At 36.0% G+C, this 27,193-nt stretch overlaps 1 protein-coding gene across 1 annotated transcript in view; it reads right to left on the bottom strand.

Moving 5' to 3' along the window:
* LOC308630061 (uncharacterized protein C8orf34 homolog) overlaps positions 1-27,193 on the bottom strand; it is a gene marked incomplete at both ends in the record, with an annotated part of 332,109 nt that overhangs the window by 214,853 nt on the left and 90,063 nt on the right. Inside the window, 3 exon segments of the mRNA XM_081258441.1 lie at positions 4,224-4,390; positions 12,751-12,923; positions 24,732-24,760. Coding sequence (XP_081114567.1) covers positions 4,224-4,390; positions 12,751-12,923; positions 24,732-24,760 — 369 coding nt within the window.

Here is a 27,193-nt window from a genome sequence, read left to right as displayed (position 1 = left end):
ACCTTGTTTGTTTTTGCCAACACAGTTTTAATTTTTATATGATTAGAAAAAAGCTAAGACCAGATAACATAAAGCATGACTAATGCTATTTTTCTTTTTTAGCATCTCTGGAATGTAATTTTTAGATATTTGTCTCATCATCAATTCTGAGAAAATCTAAAAAAAACTTTTTAAAGTAATATACTAAAATGTGTAAGAAAAGTAGCTTTCAAATAATTCTGATGACATTTTTTAAATGAGTATAAATTACATAGAGAAAAATCAAACACATAATTGCAATCAGCATTTCATCAAAAATAAAATGAAAAGTCCATGTAATATAATGAAAATGGACTCACATTTACAAGCTGAAGTATCTCTTAAACTAATGAAGTTCTTCAAATCTTCTGTGAAAGTTAATGGAGTAAAATATACAGAGATTTTAAAAAATCTCTTACTGCTCCACTGTAACTCATTTTTCTGCTTTTGAAAGATTATTGACTTTAATAACTTTTAAAAATAATGTGCAGATTCTTCATAGTTTTGTTCATTGTGATCAATTTCCAGCATAATTAACAAAATACTTGAGAATATCTTATATTTGAAGTTGAGACCTACTTAGTTTGAGATGAATTGGCAGATATCTTATTCAACTTCTGTAATTAAAGCACCAATTTCCGAGGTGCTTAAAATTGTTATATCTTAAAATTCCACAAATTTGGAAATTTTATTCTCTGGTATATATTAATTCCATATTAAGCTACTTTTGTACTATGAATTTATAAGTAGTATTTAAAGCAATTACAGAAAATATTTAATCTACTTAAAAGTCATAGACGTTGTATTATAGTATTTTCACATGCCCAGTACACTTAGAAAAGAAATTCACAAATAAACAATTAAACAACTGCGAAAAATTAAATGTTAATCAGTATGTATTAACAATGCTAGATTCCTTAACAAACAAAACAAGGGTCAATAGTTTTACCTCTAAACTAAAAGTTTTTTTCCCCTTCAAATCAACCAGTTTTATTTAGGAATAATCCTTTGTTATATTAACGTTAACTAATAATTATACTTTTTACTTATTTAACAGTGCACAAAGCATATAGACTGCTTCCCATGCATAATAAATAAAATTTTCAGCCAGTTATACCTGGTATAGATAACAATGACAAGTTAAACCCTTAAAACATATAAGCTATTGCAAATTCATTCTAAACAATGTTGTGGATTCAAAAGGATATTTTATATACCAGATGTCTCTTGCATTTTACAATTATTTCATGCACTAAAATTTGATTTCAAATATGTTTTCAAGAACTTAGCATTTGTATTTTCCTCACATATGTACAATCACTTTTGTTTCTCTGGAATCAGAGTTTCAAAACTATTATCTTAAAATTCTTATATAATAAACGAAATGATGTAAATCTAATATTAAAAGGACTGGGAAGACAGATACTATATAGTTTCTATATTGATTTAGGAGTATTGCATCAATTGATTAGTGTAGGACTTGATATCCAATGGAATATTAATAGAGATATACATGCCTATTGAAGATGAAGGTTTTAAAACTGAATAACTTAATAACCATTTTATTTTATATCCATACTTCACATATTTATCCATTACTAATATCATGACTGAAAAATTCTTAGCTCCTGAATTAACTGAAAATATTCATGTACATCTGTCTGATTTCATGTAAGACATGAGCCATTCATTGCCTTAGTTAAAGGCATACATAACATTATAAGTCATGAACTTATATACTCTACTTTTGAAGAAAACTCTGAGTCTATATTTTAAACATATATTTCTAAAATAATAGAATAATATTAATGGGTAGGAGTATTAGGGCCTTAAAGACAAATATATTTCATATTTAAATAACATTTTACTTTAATTGATGAACTTTATGGGCAAAACAATTTGTGGATAGAATTTTCTGTTATATGACCTTTGTTCACTGAGACAACTAGGCAAGAGGGTTAAATATGGCATTACTTTAGGGGACAGCCCAGTGGACTTGGAACATTCCATATTATTGCAGGGAAATCTCATAACCTATAGACCAGCATTAGTAGACCACCAGCTGCCTGTGCTGACATGTGGACTCACATGGCCAAAGTCCAAACCTCCAGCTATCTCTTATTCTTAAATTTGCTCAGACCAGAAGCTAAAATGTCAAATGAAACAAAATTAGTGAGGACCAGCTGTTAATTGCTCACATTAGGTAGTCTCCAAAACCCAATCCTTTGGTCTTCATCTCGGGAGACTAGAAACCTCAGAACAGAGGAGTTGAGATCTAGGGATACCAGCACTGAGTGGACACCTGAGTCTCCTTAAAGAATCTCTTGATATTACTGAAGTTATATGAGTTCCTCCACTCTGACTAGACATTCCTGAGGCTATAAGGAATCCCAAAGTGATTTGGAGAATGCTTGGATTTCTTCAAAAGATTCTCTTTGCAACATAGAGTATAACCGCCTTCATGTGGGTATCAACTGACCATGAGCTGTTGTATAAAGGAAATGAGGGGGACAGTGGATACCTGCAAACCCAATGTCAATGTACCAACACACCAACACTGATGTTACATAGGCAACATCCATTAACGGTTCCAGACTTGCCCCCTTCGCTGTTACTGACCGAAGCAGAGGAACAATGTACAGGCACAGTCGTGGAGCACAACTGCAGGAGTCCATCCTTACAACAGCAAACCTGCAGCGGTAATGACCACGCTGCCTGCTGAACTACATCTACTTGTCCTCTGGGACTTAACAGAAGAATCAGACTCTCTAGGAAACATTCCCTGATAACCAGCCCCTACTTCTGCATTAGATGTTATTCCTATGTACAACTCTGTGCTTAATCAAATTAGCAACTGTAGCAAAAAAATATTAGAGTGATATTTACATTTTCATCTTGAACACTAGAATGTAAAGTTCCTGCGAACAGAAACCATGATTATTTTATTTTTACATCCCCAGGACCAAGTCTAGGGCCTAGCATTCGGTAAACGTTCGCTGAATGGAAGCTGAATGAAGGCACCACCACCATATCTGACACATGTGCCACATTACTGATCTGGAGGCAGGGAGATGAGACTCCTTAAAAAACACCCAGATTTAACAGTTCTTAAAAAAAAGATGGACAGCATGAAGTGAAAATGCCATGACATAGCCTCCTCAATGCTGGAATGAATGCAGTTATTATAGCATCAGAAATTACCAGTGAACCTGCCACCATTAATTAATAACACCTTGTAGGCCTATGCATGGAGACCTATATCATTTATTATAATGATAGTATTTTAGTACCATAAACACTTAAAACCAAGGAAGCTAGTTTAGAAAAAAAATAATTAAAAAAAATCTGTATACTTCTGGGGTTCCTTTTTCTATATGTTAAATTTACCTGAAGCATTCAAATGATTTTATTATTTATTCACTTTCTAGTACATTGTTACAAAGTATTTGAAAATTGTTCTAATTATTTAGAATAGAATAGCTAATATCAGTGAATTAAAAACTCAATGTTTTATATGTGGATAATTCGCTCTGAAATAAAACTTAATTTCCTTCTTTTGAAAAAATGGTTTTACAAAAGCAAGTTCAATTTAAAAACACTATTATGCAGAGATTTCTGATGAAACAAAAATATACATTTACTCATTAAAAGATATAAAAGATTTCCTATGTATAAAACTTTCATGAAAGTAATGAGCCTATAAAAACACTGAAATCTCTGCCAACTTTCCTGTCATTTATGAAAGACATAAAACATTAATTTACTATCTGCCCTTTTAAATTTAACTTGCTTTTTCTAAAACATCCTTGAAACAATAGGGAGACATCTTGGAATGCGGGCTGAAATATGTACTCTGGATACATTTTATAGACAAAAGATGTGATCAAGGCAAATATAATAGGAGAATAAAGCAGACAAACTTGAATTTGTATCACAAGTGCACAGAGAATAAATCTTGATTAAGTAGTCAGAAGGTAAGTGCTGCATATACAAAGCACAAAATACAGTCTAATAAATACTCCACATGCTCAGGTGATTTCAACTTAACTCTTGCATGCAACTCCATGAAAGTCTAATGCAAGTGTGTGCTAAATGGTTTCTTTCCCCTAAGACAAAACTACTCAAAACTTTAAAAATCTCTTAACCACTACCCACTTTTACAATGCCAGAGAAGAAAAAGAGAAATTATTAATTTTTAAAATTACCCAGCAATTCCATTGCATCATCTTCATTATCAATATCTTCTTCTGTTACCGATGGGGTGGGGCTATGGACAGACTCAAAAGAATCTTGAGAGAGCATTGCTGCCAGAAGTTTCTTATGCTGCTGTTGCTGCTGTTTTAATCCTTTAGTCTTGGGCTCCACCTTCAAGCTGAAGAAACAGTTAAATGTTAATTTTCAATGATGATAACATCACCAATTAGCTGTGGTAACTAAAGAAAATCTACAAACAAATTTTCACTCAATTATCTTGCTTTGCAAATCTATGCACATATTAGTAAAATTTTCCCCAAGGATAATGGAAATATAGACTGTCTTCTTTCTAAGACATCCTTCGGTACCTCATTAACAATTTCCTAGATTGGAATACGTGAAGAATATGACAAACCCCTGCCCCATTTAAGGGAGGAGGTGCTAACTGGCTCCTAACAATTGTTGCCATGTGGGAATTAAAGCCCACTGTTCATGGTTTTCTAATTTTTTAGAGGAGGTAGGAAGTTCAGATCATTATATAAAATTCCCTGATTTACAAAATGAATGCATGTCAAGCAAAACACATGTAATGGGGTAACTATTTTAACACAGTATAATAAAATTTTTTTAATGAAAACTTTAATTTACATCATTAAAATAAATGTCCTCACTAGTCCTCTCATGTTGCCTAGGTCTGGGAGTAGGAGAAGGAGGGATGGAACCAGAATTGGCATTTAAATGACTCTCAGTGCCCTCCAGTCTAAAAGAGTCTTTGCAAATTTGGAAGAGCTTCCTTGTGATAAAGCCAGACTCCTTTGGCTAAAGGAGCCAGTCTTTCATGGCTCTCTCCCCCAACTTCCCAAGACAGTGTCTGACGGGAAAACTTACATGTCCACGTGGCAACCATTTATAGTTTTAAAAGTTGTCCCAAAGTTCTTCTCTTTCCTATAATCTTATTTCTTTCCATATAATTGCCCAAAGGAAGAAAACGGCAAATGTCGCCTCATGGAGGAAAAAGACATGATGAAAAGGAGGAGGTCTCTCTCAAGCAGGATGGAGAGATAACCCTTTCTAAAGGTGCTCAGAAAGAAGGTCCAGGAGAGAAGGCAAATGAGCAAGAGGAGGTTACATGCACTTGGTTAAAAAAAAAACAAAAAAATAACCCAACCAGGTAAGTTTCAGGGCATGGATAAAAACATTTCAAGCGGTCTTAATAGAAGGGCCAGGTTCCACTCTGTCTAAGAGAAGGCTGGAAAGGGCAAAATGGCCTCGTATGTCATCAGTGGGCAAAGATCAGTCAGCTCCACCTCACTGTTCACTTCAAAGTTAGGCTGGACACAACAGAGAAGATCAAGGGAAACGGGTGGAGAGAGAAAGCTTGTTCTCTCCCCCAAGTTAAGGCTATTTAATAAATGCACAAGAAATGATGGAATCAGAAAACCACCATTTTAACCACCAACACAGTAACTGCTCAGGCAAGGATCATCAAGGGATGCTAATGCCCTTTGCTGACAGATTCCTGGGGGAGAAGGACTGTCAAAAACCTCAAGGTGGTTTCCAACAGATTATTTATGTTTCTACTTGAATTTTTTTGCTTTGAAACAATTATAGATTTACATAAAGCTGTAAGAAATAATACAGAGAGATCCTGTGCACCATTGATACAGTGTCCCTCAATGGTAACATCTTATAAAATTATAGCACAATATCACGGCCAGGATACTGACAATGATACAATTCTCCAATTTTATTCAGGTTCCCATTTTAACTGGACTCACTTTTGTGTGTGCCTCTCCATGTATTTAGTTCTAGACTATTTTAGTATTTTTGTGGGTTTGTGCATCATGTATCCACCACCACAGTCAAGGTACAGACACCAGTTCAAACACTACAAGGTTTCCTCGTGTTGGCCTTTTCTAACCATTCCCACCTCCCTCTATAACTCTCCTCCCCCTTCCCTCATTCCTGGCAACCACCAGACTGTTCCCCATTCCTATAATATTGTGATTTCAAGAAATGTTACATAAGTGAAAGCATACAGTACGTAATCTTTTAGGATTGGCTTTTTTCATGCAGTATAATTCCCTAGAGATTCATTCATGTAGTTGTGTGTATCAGAAGTCCATTCCTATTCTTCACTGTGTAGTATTCCATGGCATGGATATACTCCAGTTTATCTAACCATTCACCCATCGAAGGACATCTGGCTGTTTTAAGCTTCTTGGCTATTAAGATAGAGCTGCTATGAACATTCATGTACATGTTTTTGTGTGAAAGTTCCCATTTCTCTGAGATAAATGCCCAAGAGTACAAATGCTAGGTTATACGGTAGTTTCATGTTTAGCTTAGGTTTTTTTTTTTTACATTTACATGATCAATGTGTGATTATTTTAATAACTCTAAATGTGTCATGAATATATATGCTTTCCCACTAAATAGCTACAGACAGATGCTTGAATATTCATGGAAAAGGAGATGACATAGGATTTGGTAAATTATTGATACAAGAAGAGGTGGAAGATTACCACAGTGTGAAAACATGAGACTCAGGACTGGTGATAATTTCAGGGAGAAGAGAGACAGCGAGGTCTGTAAGCAGGAATGAGATGCAAGGTTCACACCTCCCTCTTCTCCTGTGGATTGCCCAAGTGAAAACTGCATCATTAGAGAGAAAAGAGGGTCCTGCTACTGGGAAGTAGGGGTCTTAATGCACACAAGTGGTGAGTAAGTGGGAAGAGGTGGGGTTTGGAGTCTTTCTCAGAGCACTCGGATTTCTGGGTCCCCTTATTTAGACTTTGAACGTGAATCTTAATAACAGGATTCTTAGAATACCTTCCTGAAGAAAGGCTGTATAGCAAAGCGTTTAAGGACACGGAATTTGGAGCAAGATAGCCTGGCTCAGTCACTTAATAACTATCCAATCTTGGGAGAGTGATGTAACCATGCTGGGACATAGTTTCCTTATTCCTAAAATAGGGGTAATAGTAATGTTCTCAAGAGGATGAAATGGGTTAAGATATGTAGAGCACATAAAGCAGTATACTAATTGGTAATTAATATCACTATATATTCAAAGAACACAATGGGCAGCATCCTAGATATTTACATGTCTTTTCTTGAGCAGTAACATCCCACATCCCAAAAAACAGAGAAAGGAAATAAAAAAATATCTTGGGACTTCCCTGGTGGTGCACTGGTTAAGAATCCACCTGCAGGTGCAGGGGACATGGGTTTCACCCCTGGTCTGGGAGGATCCCACATGCCGCAGAGCAACTAGGCCCATGTGCCACAACTACTGAGCCTGTGCTCTAGAGCCTGCGAGCCACAACTACTGAGCCCTCGTGCCACAACTACTGAAGCCTGCACGCCTAGAGCCTGTGCTCCGCAACAAGAGAAGCCACCGCAGTGAGAAGCATGCACAGTGCAACGAAGAGTAGCCCCTGCTCACAGCAATGAAGACCCAACACAGCCAAAAAGAAATAAAATAAAAAATAATAAAAAGCCAGTTCTTAAAAAAAAAAGTGTCTTTATGAAAAAGAATAGCAGCTACATTTCAATGTGGAGTCAATACACTCTAGGACTCCATTTTGCTTTGGTCTAAAAGGTTAAGTTCTAAACCAGGATCAGCTGGAAAAGGACAGTTTCAAGTGGCCATGCCTTCCACTTCTTCCCACTGGACGGCCTGCCTTCTACCATCTGTCCTCTTCCTCCTGGCCGCACTCTTCCAGGGGGCCTGACCTTGCTCCATCTTGTTTCACACTCTGACTCTGAACACAGGTTGGTAAGTATTAATTTTATCTGGCCACATGTGCTCTCTTTGGTGGAAAACTGGATGATTCCTCTCTTGAACTATCTCCTAAGCTTGTTTAGTTCACCATCGCAGCCTAATAGAGAAATCTGTGCCCTTTCTCTTGACTCTAATCAGAAATTAAAGGGTTCTCTTTTATTAAGGCCCAGGTTGTTGAAGAGATCACAAAAAGTTTCACACTTAATTGCTTCATTTTGATTTATGCAAAAGAGCTCTGTCTTTTTTCCTTCACGCCTAAATGTGATGTTTTATAATTTATTTAGCAGACATTTATTAAGTGTTTGCTACGTACCAGGCACTGTGGGCACTGAGCTGCAGAAATAAGACACATGTCCTTGTCATTCTCCTCGCTTTAAAGCAAGTACTTTGAATCTAGGATTTTTGTTTTCATATTGGTCTCACCCAGTACCCAGCACATCACCTTGTGTTCATGCTCAATAAGTATTTAACAAATTCACTCTTTCTTTTTGAACCTCATTTTTTCTGACACGCTAAATAAGAATTAATTGAAGTAGATGTAATCTGAGTCCTCCAACTCGAGAGATGTGAAAATCCAGGGAAATGGAAAGGTTGGTAGTGAAACAAAAGAAGGAAAAACAGATTGGAATGTGAATAATGAGGAACAAATGGTAGATAATAAATTTGTAACTCCCAGTCACCAGCTGACAATGACCAAGACCATTCCATGAAGGTTGAAGCAAGTGTTTTCATTAAAATACATGGTTTGGTCATGAAGCTAGTGCTGGGCTATAAGAACTAGACACTGACTGAATCCAAAATGTTGCCTGTCTAATAATAAGAGTCCATCTATGAGTCTATGAGTCCAAAGATGACTAGCAATGTGTTTCATAAAATAATTATTTGAATTAGTATATGTATTTCCTAAATAAGTAAATGAATGAATTCCTAAATAAATGAGAACAAATTTTGAATATATTAAAATGACCTCATCAATATTCTGAAACACATGATTTAGCTACATATCAATACTTCTTTTGGTTTTAAATATAAATTTGTGAGTCATAAGATAGAATTTCTGTATGTTTTAGATATTCTTAAGGTTTCTGTTCTTTGATTACTTTAGCAAAATCATTTTTGATTAATCAATATTCTTTGTGCTTAAAATTTGCATGTGAGAATATTCCTAAATTATCAAGTCTTTTTTAGTCTCTGCCACAGGTATTGTATATTTTCTAACATGTCCACAATAGCCAAACTTAGACAATATTAAGGTTACTTCTTTATTCTTGACTTCTTATGTTAAAGAGTGCCCTCCATCCATTTTCTTCCTTCTTGTTCTGGTTTATTTTCCATCATACCACTTATCACTACTTGAATTTATGTCATAACTTCATATATTTGCTTGTTTATTGTTTGTCTCTTGCTGCCAAGAGAGGAGCTCTAAGAGGAGGGGAACATTTCTAGGGTTTGTTAACAGATATATCAGAAGCAGTTATGAGCTTTAATGAAAAGGAACACTTCTTAATGGGAAGTGAATTTAGCTTTTAATATTTAATATATATTTCTAAGTTGTAAGATTTTCTATCATTTTATGGCATATTTACCATCTAATAACAATGCCCACTTAATGAACAAAGCCAATTCACAAGATCTATAGTATTTATTGATATTTTTCTTATTTTAATAAAGTGGTTCAGCTTAGAAGAGCTTTGTTAAGCTTTCAAGGCTTGATAAGCCTATTTAAAAATTCACATTATAATTTAGCAAGTAATTTTAGGAAATCTATTATCAGCTATTGCAAAGTCGAATTAAGATGGCTCAAAATAGAAGTATATAGGTTAACTCAATTTTTATTTATATTTATATTATCAATGTGTGATTATTTCAATAACTATACATGTACAATGAATATATATGCTTTCCCACTAACTGGCTAGACAAACCATGGCAATTGATGCCAACTGGTAGTACATGATGATCACAGGAAGCCAGCAATCATTCCCTAACACATTCACCTCTCCCTTATGAATCCTTCTTCCTTTTCTTGCTCAGATGCTTTAATTTCTTTCTTAAACTCTCTTAATCTAGAAGCTCTTGGAGAATCTAAGAAAGATGTGGCAGGAAAATGTCCATTTGCACACACGGGGCATTTTGCACATAATTTCAAGAGACTCATAGATCTCTTGAGTCCTTCCAGAGATCATGTAGGGGTCATGAACTCCACGTTAGTAGCCCTTGTCTTATTTTATTAGTTTCTCCATATTGCCCTCATAATTGCCTTCGTTTTAACCAGCACTTAACCTTTCAGGTGACAGCTATGTATACTAAAGTTGCTGACCCTCTTCACACAATGTTGTATTTGTAGGACCTAAGGAAAAAGTTCAGATAAGGTATATCATTAAAGAAAAAAAAAGTTCCTGGAGAAAATCGTGGCTTAAAGTCTACCCATAAGAATCTCAAAGTTTACTACACCATTTATTTAATCTTCTCTAATCTAATGGTGAAAGTCCAGTCAATCATGTATGTATTGTTCTTAATGATGGGAAAGTTGGTCATGTACTAAAGATGGAGTGTTGTAATAACAGCCATTCAAATAAGACTTGAGCAATTAACAAGAGGGAAATCCATAATAGGAAAAGGGATAAAAAGTTAAGATAGACTATAAACAACCCTTCTTATAAATAAGTTTTATTAATCAGATGTCTACTCATGGCCTTCTATGTGCCTCCTTCACTCACACAACAGATGCCTACTGACAATGGCAATGCGCCAGACCCAGCAGGGGAGAGAAAAATGGAAGAACTCATCCCTGAAAATTAAGTCTTCTCTTTCAAGAGTCTAGAATATCATTTAGTCTGTTAATGTTTAAGACTGTTAAGTTATAAATGACAAGATCATTACTATTTAAGGGCAAAAGCTAATACTCTAGTTATAGACTCTAGAGTCATTAAAAAATTGCTCCCCAATCTGTTTCTATTCATTCAAATAAAATCTAATGCTATGTGAGTTCCTGGTATAAATTCAGAAATCCTGGTTTTATATTAGAGGATGGGATATAGTTCCTAACCTGTACTTTATTGCTACTCTTTAAATTTAGTTCATAAAGCATGCATTCTTTTTTTTCCTCTAATGGGGCATCTGGGCAGGATTTCACCACTTTCTTCATTTCATAGGTAATATATCAACTCAAAATTTAAAGACAGAGAAAAATAAAACTGAAAACACCTTTTCAGAACAAATATTTGAGTGAGATCTTCATGGATTAAGTTTTCTGGATAATGGATTTGACCAGGATTGCAGGAAAGATTCTCCTTTATTGGATATTCAAGAGGGAATAAGAGCTCACTGAAGCTAGGAAGAAAACAGAAGCACTAACATTTGCAATAAATAGCTCCTATTTATTATTATGACTAAACGAAAGCAAAATGAAAGTCAACGTTTCTCTATTTTATGTTTAAGAACTAAAGATCTAGCAATGAATAAAGATAAAGGTCTAGTGGGTTTCATTAGTCTAGTGTTAGAAATAAAATTACCCTCATTGACAGGTGAAATTGATCTGACATTTCACAAAAGAAGGTAAATGGATTTTTAGAAATGCTTTTCTTCTCCTTATACAGTACACTTCAACTATTTAAATAATTTAAAGGTTATTTCTCATGGAAATAGAATCAATTTTCTATATGCCTGAAGCACATTAACGAGTATTCTGAATTTCCTTCCCTCCAGCCAAGTGACAAGTCAAAGTAAAAAAAACCCTGAAAGCGATTACATTGTAGAAAATACAATTTTCTCCTTGAGAAAGAATAATTATTGGTTGCTGCTAAATTTAATGTAGGAAATACAAAGTTACTGTGGCTATGCTGTATATAGGAAAAACTCTTCTGTGGTGGTCAGCTAGTAACACTCACAGAAAGTTTAAGCTCCTGTCACATTTTAATTCATGAGTATTTTTTCTCAATATTGTGTAAGCCATGCCTCGATAATGATTTTTCACTCCAACTTCCTTGTAGAAGTTTTCACTTTTGTTTCGAATTTTACTCACTTCAGTTAGTATTACAAAAAATGGCTACACTGAATATACTGATACTTTTTCTAAAAAATATGATCTAGACTTTTCAAAATTACCCCACTTCTACCAGCATATGGAAACTTAAGGCAAATCTTCTGACACCATTCTGAGCATCATAGGGCTGAGTAAAATGAATTAGGGACTTTCAAATTCACAAATCACAATAGTTTCAAGAATAATTTCAAAAATTAAACATAGAGAATATAATAATTACATTCAATCATAGTTATCAACTCTAAACTAAAGGTTTCTCTCTATATTCCATCTAACTCCACCTTGTGTAGTCTATCATACACTTAATAGTTTTCTTCTTGTTGAATAACTAGATCTTTATGGTACATCAGAAGTCCTCCCTCTCCAATCTTAACGGTCAGCCCAATAATATAGTAGGTCCTGTCCAATATTATAGTAGGTCTCAACTGACAGTTTATGTCCAGAAATTATTTTTCTATTTGGTTTTAGTAATAAAGAGATGATACTCTTCTTAGATGTAAAGAAAAAAAATCAAAACCAAATCTATAATAAAAGCAAATCTAATAAAACTCTAATTTTAAAACAGAGAAATTAATTTTTATCTTATATGTAACATAATTTTCTATATAAAATTCCCAAGAGTTATTTCATCAAAGTCGTGCACTTGATTTTCCCTTTGCCTTAAATGATTAAAATATTCAGAATCTTAGAAGACATCTCATCTCACCTTCCTGCAGGGCTAGAGCTATTATCTTCATTTTCCCATTGTTCATTTTTACTTCTTGGAATTGGGGGCTGTAGCATTTCAGCGGCCAGTGGATCAGCATCATTCTCTTCTCGACCAATCCACTCTCCAATTACACGGGGTCTCAGAAGAGAAGAATTAAACGCCACTGTTTCCTGAAGAGAAGAAAAGAATTTCTGTGCCTTAGATTACATATTCCCATTAACAGGACAACAGGGAAATAATCTTGTGTAGATTTTAAACTGCTTCCTCAAATCAAAATGTTCCTTTTTTTCTTTCTGAATTGACTTAAAATTTCAGTTTTCTCCATCTCTACTAGATGACTTACTCTCTATGATTTGTGCTGACTCGTGAAGGCCACTGTGATAAAGGATCCAGAAGTGAAATCTCTGGTTTGGACGGCTGCATGTTTGTTCCCAGGATGGCGGAGTAGGATTAGCATTTGTGACGGAGGAGTGTGTGCAAAGGCCCACACAGCGGAAGAGCTTGGTGCTGCTAGAAAATGATACATAACCTCTCAAATATGGAGGAAACTGAGGTGGAGTCAGGGAACAAAGTCAAGAAGAGACAGGGTTGGAAGGATGCATTGCCTCCAATTGCAAAGCATCCTGGACTTCTAGAAATCCAGTAGAGGTTGGAAGCAGAGTGCTATTGATGATGGGCATGCTATGACAATTCAAAAAAATGCTAAACTCTTTTCATAGACTTGGATGTGATGTGGCTCTTAAAATGGTATTTTAAATATTTAAATCATTTAATAATTTAAAACGAATACTGAACACGTGCAACTGCTATGGGTATCTCGGTACATGGGAAAAAAGCAGATTAAAAAGCAATACGTATTGTATGATCTAATTTTTGTTTAAAAAATTCATATGGGTTTCCCTGGTGGCGCAGTGGTTGAGAGTCCGCCTGCTGATGCAGGGGACACGGGTTCGTGCCGTGGTCCGGGAAGATCCCACATGCCGCGGAGCGGCTGGGCCCGTGAGCCATGGCCGCTGAGCCTGCGCGTCCGGAGCCTGTGCTCTGCAACGGGAGAGGCCACAAAAGTGAGAGGCCCGCGTACCGCAAAAAAAAAAAAAAAAAAAAAAAAATCAATTAAGGACTCTAAGACAAAGGTGCCGCAGTATGGGGAAGCGACCTGGATCTCTGCAGTAGTCTATCAGAGATAGTCATCTTTGAAGTGGATGCCTCAGCAATCAAAGTTTAAGTCAGGTACTTGCATTATAAAAATAAACAAACAAACAAACAAAAACTGTCAGGGTTTATACTATAATACATCAATCCAGCATTCATAGACTAATCCATTCATTTATTCATTCTTTTATATTTATTATGACCTACTATGTGCCACATACTGCTTGATTTATTGGGAAAAACAATGGTAAGACCAAAATTTAATGGTTTTATCTGAATGGAGGGACTACAGGTAATGTTAATTCTTCTTTTGGCATTTCCATGTCTTTTCAATATTCTATGAGAAATATGTACTTGTCTTAGAATGAGAAAAGATGTATTTTTAAAATATCTCGATCTAAGAAACACAGGCTTTTAATTTGTAATGTTACAAGAGTCTTGAACAATTCCTTAAAAATTGAAATCTGATTTTCTGAATCTTTACAATTCCCCTAAATATTATACAAATACAATAATATATACAATGTAGCATTAATTAATATACAAATACACACCAAGAGCAACATGTGAAATATGACTAAGACATATCTGATGAACATTTATTTATGCAAGTGTTTATAAGTGATAGAAAGTAGCTGGATATCTTACCATTGATTCCCCAGCCTACAGGAAAATGTAGCAGATAAATTTTAGTGTTTGTATAATGTAGCAACTAATATGAAATCCTTCTATATTTATATGCCCAAAGCCAGGAAATCAAAGCTTGCAGCTGTGAAATCATGCAATCAAATTAATGTTTTGCAATTACTGGAAAGGCATATTCATCTGCCACAATTTAATATCATTTGAAGCACAAGAATTAAAATTAACAGCAATACTGTTAAATTTTAAACCTATATTTGCATTTAAGAGCAGATTAAGGAAAAGACATGTTCTAGAAAAAAAAAATCTATACACATAGTTACAGCTTCAGAATCAGTTTTGGCCTGTGTGACTTTGAAATGTTACGTGTTCTCTGAATTCTGTCTTCTCCAACTGTAAAATGGTCATGATAGAAATGATAAAGCCTACTATATGAAATGAAAGAGTAAGACGCAGAGTTAAAGCACAGAATTCTGTACATCTGCTAGACACACTTACTTAAGGATGTGGTCTGTACTTCAACTACCTGTAAATATGTGACGTAACTGGGAAAAATGGCACAGAACAGCAGGAATGGGTGAGTTCGGCAAGAACAGATGCTTGGTTGTCAATATGGGCAGAGGCAACAGGACAGGGAATTGATAGTGCAGGCTTTCATCCTACAAAGGTGTCTCTTACAGAGAGTATGTGAAAAAGGTGGGGCAATTAATTTAGGGTTATCAATCTCTACATACTAGGACAGAACTGGGCGTCACAAGAATTGGCACAAAGCAACTGACCACTGTAGCACCGGAAATGGGTGAGTTTCGGCATGATAAATGACAACAATGAAACAGGATTTAGAGTTGAGAATGGTCATCGAGAGTTGAGAACTGCAGAGAATCAGAAGTAACTTTTTGGTTGATTACTGGGGAAGGCAATGATAGATGCCACTGCTATGGGAAAGTAGAGCACAGAGAGAAGGATAAACAGTTTGAAACGCAGCCTCTTCAACTCCAGGCGGCAGCAGAAATTTAGCGAGAAAGAGCTGACGAGCAAAGCAATACAAAGAGCTGCAAATAGGGTCAGAGGAGTTAGGGAGTGAATATTTTACAGGTGAAAAGTGGGACTCTACTATTTTTATTGTTCAGAATGCACAAGGCTATTTTTATATTTACTCCTTTATGAAAATGTTATATCTCTCAAAGTTCTTGAACATAGTCCATTTACTTGTAACAGAGCAAAATAGCAGATTTTTCTTTGGCTCTATTACTTATATTCGATGAAGCTAAGTAAAAATCTCTCCATACATCTTTATGAAAGGATTTCAGTGAAGAAAGTGGTTCCACAAACATCAGTACATGGCAAAAGAAATTTTAAAACTTCACACTGAATACAAGTTTTGGAAAGTATTTTAAGTACATGGATAAATAAAACATTTAAAATTTCAGTGCTAAGGTGGATAGGCCTAGAGTCTGTCATACAGAGTGAAGTAGGTCAGAAAGAGAAAGACAAATACCGTATGCTAACACATATATATGGAATCTAAGGAAAAAAAATGTCATGAAGAACCTAGGGGTAAGACAGGAATAAAGACACAGGCCTACTAGAGAATGGACTTGAGGATATGGGGAGGGGTAAGGCTAAGCTGTGACAAAGCGAGAGAGAGGCATGGACATATATACACTACCAAACGTAGGGTAGATAGCTAGTGGGAAGCAGCCGCATAGCACAGGGAGATCACCTCGGTGCTTTGTGACCGCCTGGAGGGGTGGGATAGGAAGGGTTGGAGGGAGGGAGACGCAAGAGGGAAGGGATATGGGAACAGATGTATATGTATAACTGATTCACTTTGTTATAAAGCAGAAACTAACAAACCATTGTGAAGCAATTATACTCCAGTAAAGTTGTAAAAAAAATAATTAAAAAAATAAATAAAATTTCAGTGCTAAACAATGTAAATCCTAATGATTCCTTAGAAATGTATAAATACATATTCCTTTGCCCTCCTAAGGCTACAGGTCCCTAAATGTTCAGATTCTTAAACAAGTATGCTTAAATAATAAGAAAAGCATTAGTAGTCAAACATTCTCCAAAGGTCACAGATTTGCTTAATATTTCCTATTAATAGGAGGAAGCTATCCTATGCAAGAAGTAGTTACCTTAGAGGAAGCCTACTCTCTCCAAGCAGCCTGCTCCTGCTGGCTAACTCACAGGGAGTTCAACAGCTCTGACCACTGGTTATCAGCACAGCACTTGATTATATTCCATGTTATTTGAATGTTTTCTCGTCTTAATAAAACGAGCTGCTCATGGAAGGCTGGAATCATGTCTTAAATTCCTTTCTCCTCCATAATAACTAGCACAATGATTTCATAAAGTAAGCACAAAAATCTGTCCTGATTGAATTAAACATAATTCAAAGAATAAAAAATGGTGAATTATGAAGTATCTTTATGTCTAAAAATCATATAAAAATTCATGGACAACACTGATTAACAATTTTTTTAACTCTCTTTTTTTAATTTTTTAAAAAAATTTCATTGATATATAGTTGATTTACAACGTTGTGTTAGCTTCAGGGGTACAGCAAACTGATTCAGATATATATATAGAGAGAGAATATATATATACGTATATTCTTTTTTTATATTCTCTTCCATTATAGGTTATTACAAGATATTGAGTATAGTTCCCTGTGCTATACAGCAGGGTAAAGAAAAAATCAAGAATGCTGCCATAAGACCCTTCATTAAGACCTCTGAAAACACCTAAGTTGGTGTCTATTAAGAATGTTGTTTTGCAACGTCTAAAAGACCAGCAGTTAAATCTAGAGAGAGAGGCATGTCTTGAAAAGAACTGTGGATGTGGTTTTTGGCACAAGAAGAAGACAGGAATCATATACACAGGAGACCCAAACATTATTTGGGATAGCTGAATTGGCAAAGGCAACAGCCTGAAGTAAAAGGGACTGAGACTATTCAAGAAGTAAACGGCTCTCGGGGACCCATTTTTCTACACAAAGGAAGAAAATTGAGGAAGTTGCTCAGAGGCATCTTTCCCAATGCCTTCTTCAGAAGTGGCCAAAAGGTTAACAAAAAGCAAGAAACCAGAAGCTGTGGAAAACAACAGATGGGGACTCCCAGAGAAACCAGTTTCCACTCCCAGGGAACAGAACTGGGGCTTAATTAAGGAACACCTCCCAACCCCTTGGACAGGAAGACCTGATGACATTTGTCCAGCAAGATTTAAGAACTGCTATGAACCAGTAATTTCTATAAACCTCCCATTATTCCCCTCTCTAACAGGAGTATTTAATGTGGTTATCCCACGTCCGTCTCATCACTTAATGGAAAAGCAGAAACAAAACTATCATCATTCACATATATTTTTTATATAGACAAACCAAGAGAATTCAGAAACAAGTTACAAATTAATATGAGTTCAGCAAGCTTACTGAATTTAAGATAAAATTAGAAAAATAACATTCATTCCTATATGCCAGTAAGTTTTAAAATGTAACTTATAAAACAGATACCATTGACAATAATAGCCCAAAAGACAATGTACCTAGGAATCAATTTAATAAAAATCTGCATGCTCTTTTTGAATGTAACTATATGACTTTATCATAAAACACTATAATATTTAATTAAATGGAAACATGCTTCGTTCATTGATAGAATGACTCAGAAATGTAAAGACGTCAATTCTCTCATATCAATCTAAAATACAAAGCAATTCCAAACCCAATGGAGTAACAGAAATAAGCAAACGGACCAAAAGAAGAAAACAGAAGGCCTAGAAACAAGATAAGTGACAGAAGCGTGCATATTTATGGACAAATGATGAACTTTTCAATAAATAGTTATAGGAAATGTATATGTTCCAACTTTTTGCCATATTGAAAAAATAATTTCAAGTAAAGATAAAAAACAGAATTTTTAATAGAAAATAAACTAATATTTTCAGGATATCAAGTAGAAAAGAATTTCTTAAAACATTACAAGTTAATGTTAAAATTTTCTGTTAATAGAAGGCACTATTTAAAAACTGATGACAAGCCTCAATATTTAAGAATAGATTTGAGACATACAACAAAAGCTGACATCCAGAATGTATAATAAACTCACACAAATCTAAAGAAAAGAAAAATAACTGGGCAATAAACATGAGCAAAAGAGACAAGTGGGGGGCTTCCCTGGTGGCACAGTGGTTGAGAGCCCGCCTGCCGATGCAGGGGACACGGGTTCGTGCCCCGGTCCAGGAAGATCCCACATGCCGCAGAGTAGCTGGGCCCGTGAGCCATGGCCGCTGAGCCTGCGCATCCGGAGCCTGTGCTTCGCAATGGGAGAGGCCACAACAGTGAGGCCTGTGTACCGCAAAAATAAATAAATAAATAAATAAAAATAAAAAGTAATATTGTGTGTGTGTGTGTTTTACAGTATGGCAGGTTCTGCCATTGTTGTTTTGGCTTTAATATAAGCAAATATGCATCTATATTTTCATTACACTTACTTAGATAAATGATAGCACACTATAAACACACTTCTTTTCCTTGCCTTTTTTATTCAACAATATATCCTGGGGATCGCTCTATAGTATCTACAGAGATATTCTTTCATTTTTATAGCTGTATGGTACTCTATAGTGGAAGTACTATAATTTATGTTATTCTTCTTTCAATGAACATTTAGTTATTTCAACTCTTTTCCTATTAAAGTAGCACAACAATGTATAGTGACCCACATTGGTCTTTTTATAGTTTTGCCAGTGTGTCCTTGGAATAGACTCATAGAAGTAGGATCATTTGATCAAAGAATAACTGCATATATAATTTTTTATATATGAAGACATTGAAAGCCTGGAGCTTGAAGGATGGAAAACAGTTGGAGTAAGGGGAGGGACTGACAATGAGCAAAAATGTGGAAATAAATAAAAAATATGACTTGGAAGTACTGTAGTCTGGCTGCCTTACAGTACTCCTTTTTTCAGCACAGCACAGACTCTGAGTAGAGAAAAAGAGGAAAATAAAGCATAAGATATAGATTTGAAAGACAAAATGGAAACTGTTAATTCTAGTCTTAGAAATTTGGACTTAACTTGTGAATTAGCAGGGAGTCATGAAAAATTTTTTAGCAGGATTTCCTAGGTAGGGTTCCCTAAAACCAGAGGCTAACCAAGTGATTTACTGATGGGGTCTCTTTAAGTGAAACCTGTAAGAGACTGAAGGAAGCAGGAGAAGACGGGAAGAAGCTAGGCACAGATATGGGTTCAGCTAAAGTCTACTCTCAGCCTACCCCATAAGGAGCTCTGTAATGTAAATGACAACTCAGAGTCTTATTTTAGTCAGTCATCGGTTGATGGTGAACCCAGGCATCTCTGGGCAGGATGGCTCCCACTGAGTTGAAACCATCCTCTGGAGAAGGGTGAGTCCATAAAGCACCCAATATTCACAGGAGTTGAAGGATGGGTCACACTGCCCTACTGAAGGGTAACTGAGCAGGAACCAGCCAGGCCTACTATATGGCATTTTGAAGGGTGAATTAGAATGGCAGGAGCCTGAAGAATTAGATAAAGATATGAAAGGTAACTTGGATAGTGGCTGTGTAGGCAAAATAATGGCTTCTGAAAGATGTCCACATCCTAACCCTCAAACCTCTAAATATGTTACATTACGTGACAAAAGGAGATTTGCATAATTAAGGTTAAAGATGCTAAGATGAGATTATCCAGATTAGCTGGGTGGCCCCAAACTAATCATGGGATTTCATACAAGTGGACAGCTTTTCCGGGATGCAGCTAGAGAGAAATGAGACACTGCTGCTAGTTTTGAAGATGTAGAAAAGGGACCATGCACCAGGAATGCAGCTGCCTTTAGAAAGTGGAAAAGGCAAGGTAACACCTTTCTCCTAGAACTTCAGGAAGGAATGAAGCCCTATTACACCTGATTTTAACCCAGGAAGACACATGGTTTAACTTCTAAACTACAGAACTGTATGATAATAAATTTGTGCTGTTTCACTTTGTTACAACAGCAGTAGAAAACCAATATGATGGCTAAGAAAAGGGAAAGGAAAAGACTAATGAATAAGACATTTATTGAAGTCTCACAATTTTTAAAAAAGCCTTAAAAATAATATTAGCTTCTGTTTTATTTTTCCATCTTAAGTAGAATTAATAATTCTTATTACCTTTATCAGAATTCATAAACTAACTTTAAAAGTCACAGAAAAAATAACTTTAGTGAAATAATAAGTGAATTAGAATATGACAGTAAAAGATCAGTATTTTATAAAGGTTAAGAAAAGTAGATCTTTAGTGAACCCCCAAAATTGTTAATGGAAGATTAAAAGAAAGAAGCTGTATTGATTTTTATTACTGTATTAAAGACACAGGTGTCAGCTCAACACCCACTGTAAATCATTCTTTTTTTAAAATAAATTTAATTTTTTTATACAGCAGGTTCTTATTACTCATCCATTTTATACACATCAGTGTATACATGTCAATCCCAATCGCCCAATTCATCCCACCACCACCACTACCACTTCCCCCACGGCTTTCTCCCCTTGGTGTCCATATGTTTGTTCTCTTCATCTGTGTATCAATTTCTGCCCTGCAAACCAGTTCATCTGTACCATTTTTCTAGATTCCACAAATACGTGTTAATACACAATATTTGTTTTTCTCTTTCTGACTTACTTCACTCTGTATGACAGTCTCTAGGTCCATTCACGTCTCTACCAATGACCCAATTTTGTTCCTTTTTGTGGCTGAGTAATATTCCATTGTATATATGTACCACATCTTCTTTATTCATTCAGCTGTCGATGGACACTTACGTTGCTTCCATGTCCTGGCTGCTGTAAGTAGTGCTGCAGTGAACATTGGGGTGCATGTGTCTTTTTGAATTATGTTTTTTTCTGAGTATATGTCCAGTAGTGGGATTGCTGGGTCATATGGTAATTCTAGTTTTAGTTTTTTAAGGAACCTCCATAGTGTTCTCCATAGTGGCTGTATCAATTTACATTCCCACCAACAGTGCAAGAGGGTTCCCTTTTCTCCACACCCTCTCCAGCATTTGTTGTTTGTAGATTTTCTGATGATGCCCATTCTAACTGGTATGAGGTGATACCTCATTGTAGTTTTGATTTGCATTTCTCTAATAACTAGTGATGTTGAGCAGCTTTTCATGTGCTCTTGGCCATCTGTATGTCTTCTTGGGAGAAATGTGTATTTAGGTCTTTGCCCATTTTTTGATTGGGCTGTTTGTTTTTTTAATATTGAGTTGCATGAGCTGTTTATATATTTTGGAGATTAGTCCTTTGTCCACTGATTCGTTTGCAAATTTTTTCTCCCATTCTGAGGGTTGTCTTTTTGTCTTGTTTATAGTTTCCTTTGCTGTGCAAAAGCTTTGAAGTTTCATTAGGTCCCATTTGTTTATTTTTCTTTTTATTTCCATTACTCTAGGAGGTGGGTCAAAAAAGATCTTGCTGTGATTTATGTCAAAGAGTGATCTTCCTATGTTTTCCTCTAAGAGTTTTTAAATCATTCTTTTCAACTACAGTTTTAGTACCAGCCTGAGATTCACATTTTCTTAGCGAGAAAAATGCAAGACTGTGAGTTTCATGGTCAGCAGAGGGCGCCATGGGGCAGGCTCTCCCTCTCCCCCAAGGGGCAGGCAAAGGATGGTGGTTTGGCTCTGGAAGCCTGTGTGTCCTCTGTGTAACTTTGTACTCCTGAATATCAGATGTGAGAGTGGGAACAATTTTTTTGCACTGACAGTTTTTTTTTTTCAATAAAAGCTTATTTATTACAATAGCTGGCATCTTCCTATTGAAAAATAATAAATATGTAATAAATTTCAGCAATTTCCAAGAAGCCTTCAAAAATGGGAACATTAGGTAAGTAGTGAAAATCTGCAGTTTATGCAGCTTAGTTAAATGGAAACTCCCCTGGGCTAGTGCTTAGAAGAGAGGAGGTGAGAGGGGGGAGGATGTATCCTAAGGATGATACTTAACCAAGTGTCAAGGCTTCCACATTTTTATCCAATGACTGTGAAATCCATTTTCAGTTCAAAGAACAATTAGTATGTCCTTTAGCTCACCAAAAAAGAGGCTGATGTAGAAACGTACCAGGCTGCAAGTCAGAGCCCAGAAAAAAAAGGGAAGGACAAGGGCCAAGCAGTCACACAAGCTAACTTATGGCTCAGGCAGGCAGGGCTTTGCAGAATATACTGGAAGGAGCAAAAAAAGTGAACCCAGAAATAGTGATGATTATGTCTTTGCACTTAGAATGAACACAAAAAATAAATACAAGACAGGGATTATTAAATTTCTGCAAATTATAAGGAAAGTCACGGTATACGGAGGAGACGAGCTAGGGCAAAGACGATGATGGACAGAGGAGGACTAGAAGAGCAGGACAAAGCTGGGAGACCTCACCCGCCACTTATTCTACCTGCTATGGTATACAGTCAAGATCTGGTTTTGCACATAGTACAGATTGAAATTTAAATAATTTAAAAATATTGGGATGGTTTATCAGTTCATATTTAAAAGTACATTCATAAATTTCATTTATTTAGTGAATCAGAAATGTATTTTTTGGTACAAAACTCAAAAGGTATAGTCCTATTTGGAATAGAAGGATACTAACTTTATTGCTTTTGTAATTATAATTATTACCTTATAGTTTATTATTTTAAAATGTCATGATTTATATAATCCCATTTTTTGCACTATACTTTCTATCACTTTCTTTCTACATATGTATCTAGGCACAAGCCAAATTTCAATATGTTTTCTCTTTAGAGAGACATCTGGACCAATGTTCACCAAATACTGATAGCTATTTCTAGGTGCTTCTCTTTTTTCCTATCTGATGTCAGATTTTTTTTCAGCCACAACAGACTGAATGCAGAAGCAGATATGAAAATCTAAAATTTTCAATTAAACCAGACAGTAAAGAGATTTTCAAAAATGCAAACAGGGCTTCCCTGGTGGCGCAGTGGTTGAGAGTTCGCCTGCCGATGCAGGGGACACGGGTTTGTGCCCCAGTCTGAGAAGATCCCACATGCCGCAGAGCGGCTAGGCCCGTGAGCCATGGCCGCTAAGCCTGCACATCCGGAGCCTGTGTTCCGCAACAGGAGAGGCCACAACAGTGGCGTACCGCGAAAAAAAAAAAAAAAGTAAACAATGCCACTTTCTCACAAATATCTTGTTTTGGAAAATAAAGTATTTTTCATAAAAATGTTATTTTTGTTAATGTAATGGTTTTATCAGTGCTATTTTTAAATGAATAAGCGTAAAATTTTTATCAGTTTTAAATTCTAACATGGCAAATATTGATAAATGAAACCTATATAAATTAAAGCTTTTGGGGTCCTCTACATAATTTTTAGGAGTATAAAGGGATCTTAAGACCAAAAAAATGAGAACTTCTATTTCAGTGACTCCTGCATGTATAACTCTAAATCAAATCTCACTCATGAGCAAGAACTCATATAAATATGTTTCATAGACAACTCAAACTAAACAATTCAAAAGAGAAATCTTGATGCTATCCCAACCTGCCATATTTGCTATTTCCCCAGGTTTTCCAATTCTGTTAAATGGCACCACAATTCACCTACTTGCTCATCTCCCAAACCTAGGAGTCATCACTGACTGATTTCTTCTACAACTGATCTATTAGCAAGTTCCACTGACATTACTGTTAAAATATATTCCTAATCATATCACTTCTCACCACCTTCACAACTATCACCCCAGTTCAAGGCACCATGATATTCCCTTGGCATCTTGGAATTTAAAAAAAAATCTTACTGAGTAAGGTTTCTATTGGGTAGCTATAGAAAAGTACAAGTGTCTTCCATATCACCATCATCATCATCATCATCTAGATACAGGCAGAATCCAAATAGTTTATATTAGTTTTCATTTTTAATATAGTGATTCAGTGATTACAGTGATTCAGCTTTCCCTAACCAAATTCTAAAACTCTCAACTCAAAAGAACAGGTGATATTATATATTTCATGCAATAACTTTCTTAAAAGAAAGCATATAACTTTGAAAGTTTTAAAATGTTAGCACCAAATAAATTATATTTGAACACTTTATGTTTCAGAAACTCTTTCATTTAGACAATGGATTAAAATGTAAGTTCTATATTTTATTTTCATTAGATGGTTCAACGTACCTTATCGAGTTCATCTGAAATTGCAATACCTGGGATTCAAGAGAGAGAGAAATAAAAAAGTTTTAGAAGCAATCCTTAATAACCCAATCTTAAAAACAAAAACGAAAGTTCCAATTTGTAGAACTAGTGCATTTTCCATCCTACTTTTTCTTTTTAAGAGTGCTTCAAAATAATGTGGTACCATCCTTTCTACTGATGAAAACAAGTTAGAAATTTAAATCAACTGTAACAGCGTGAACTGCTGAAACAATGCAAATGATCCAACAAAAACAAAACAAATACCAAACAAAACAGGTACCTACAAGCCTACCAGCCTGTAGGCTATTAAATGCAGAGCAAACTTGCAAAGACAACTGTAGAGGTGTTGTCTTTATGTGATGACAATCAAGTGCAATTTAGCCTGTTACAATTTTGTTCTTTTTTAAGAACTGATTCAGATTCCTAGAGTGATAAAACATTAAGGCAGAAAGGTGGTTGTAGGTCATGTATTTTAATTCCCCTATTCTCCAGATGACACAGAATAGAGAACTTAAGGAATCTGTCCCACATTCCCTTAGATCAACAGCTTCTTGAGCCAATGGATAGATTCCTCCTCACAAGCTCCGCTTCTCCCATCTACACACTCCTCAATGTACACCAGTCCAATATTTGTCTTTATCATTCTTCCAAAATTGTTCTAAGTTAGTAACGTAAAAAGTTTTAGTTCTTAATTTATTTCTCTGTGATGAGAGACTCTGTTAACCCCACTCTCTTTCTTGAAATGCTACCCTACCTTTTCTATTCTCCTTTGTCTCCTTTACAGGAATACTCTTCTCTGAGGGTAGGGAGTCCTTTCCTGAAATGCCAAGGGTACACTTCCCTTGGTAACCTAACCCATACCACGGACATTTTTATTCCTCTATATGGTGATGACCAGCAAACCTTTATCACCGGCACAGTCTTTCTTCTGAGCCAGTTGCTGAATCCCTGTGGGCATTTCAGTTGTAACACGTCAGGCTAAAGACATCATCCTCCCATTGTCTCACTTCCCCTTCTGTTTGAATGATGTTGTGCTTATGGCTGCACACAGGCACTGTGGCCAGGCACTGGAGCAGGTGTGGCCAGCCCTCAGGTTTAGGACATAGGACAGAGGGAAGCTAGTGTCAAACCCCAGTGTTGTGGTTTTTCTTGTTTGTTTGTTTTTTTATGTTGCCATGAGAAACTAGAGGGCAGGTCTTCACAAAAGCCGTGAAGGCTCCCTTCCTGCCCAGTGTTAGGAGACAGGGATGTTGACAGCCCCTCTCTCACTGCAGCCTCTAGCACTTGCTCAGTCTCTCTCAGCTTTAGCACTTTGTTCACGGTCCTGTGTCAGAGCACTGAGCTCTATCTTCCCTTTCCTGAGAAAGTATGTGGGCTGAAGGTGGTTTCATTTTTTTGTTGCATTTTAATTGTATATCTTTTTGTATGACAAAAACTATATTTTGTACTTAACCAGATATATTTTTCACCCCAGGTGGGGGGTATTCTTTGTAAAAAAATAAATGAAATAAAATAAAGGTTTTTTTAATGGCAAAAAGTTTGTTTTCTTGTCTCTGAGACGGTGTTGAAGAAGTTATTAGAAAGAAAATGTGTCCAAAAGAGCGTTCCCTCTACTTCACAATTCACATGGTTGAAAACCCTGTAGAGAAACCACTTCCTATTGACCGTAATGAATACAGTCAGAGTGTGGGTTGGTGGGGTGAAGAGGGAAGGAATTTGAGCTACATTGTCTTTTGTCCAATTCACCAAAGAACTGTAGTGGGATCTTCTGGTGGTCCAAGCTAGTTTTCTACATCTATAGTTAATCATTACTAAATTCCTTCAACTTTGGAGTGCATGAGGCTTTTTTTGATTTTTGTTTTGTTTAATGAGCTCTTGAAATTACAGGGAAATGAAGTTTGTGAGGGGATTTGGAAGGAAAGGGCTATGGGTCTCTTTCATAATTTGGTTTCATCATGGAGTTTCTTCCAGTATAAGCCTGGTTTATATGCCAGAAGACATAATACAGGACTTAAGGATTTAGAGTTATGACCATCAAGTTATTTGAAGGCAGCTACCGTTTTTTTTTTATCTCCACAGCTCCCATTACAGTTCATATCCAAGCACATGATCGTAACCCAGTAAATGTTTGCTGAATATTCAAACCAAGCCTCGTTCCTTAGGATATGCTTCAGCAGTTTGTTACTTCCTTGTAGAGTACTAACAACAGACCGATGACGCAATTCCACCTCTAATTGAAATGATTTTTATTATTCCTAAAGGAGTGACTCGTGATGAGAAACCCTGAGATGGCAGAGGTTAGCATACTTTCTGATTCCTGGTTCATTTAAACCTTTGCAGACAAATCTAGTCCTAGCCCTTATCTGGGGGTTGGCTTTCCTATGGACCTCCACGTAATAATTCCAAACCCCAGGCTCCTGAAGTTCATAGCATCAATGTCAATT

The sequence above is a fragment of the Mesoplodon bidens genome, assembly GCF_964165515.1.
Source record: "Mesoplodon bidens genome assembly, chromosome: 16".
In the NCBI taxonomy this organism is placed as follows: domain Eukaryota; kingdom Metazoa; phylum Chordata; class Mammalia; order Artiodactyla; family Ziphiidae; genus Mesoplodon; species Mesoplodon bidens.
Note: the sequence above shows the minus strand (reverse complement) of the source record. Positions and strands in the feature narration are given on the sequence as shown.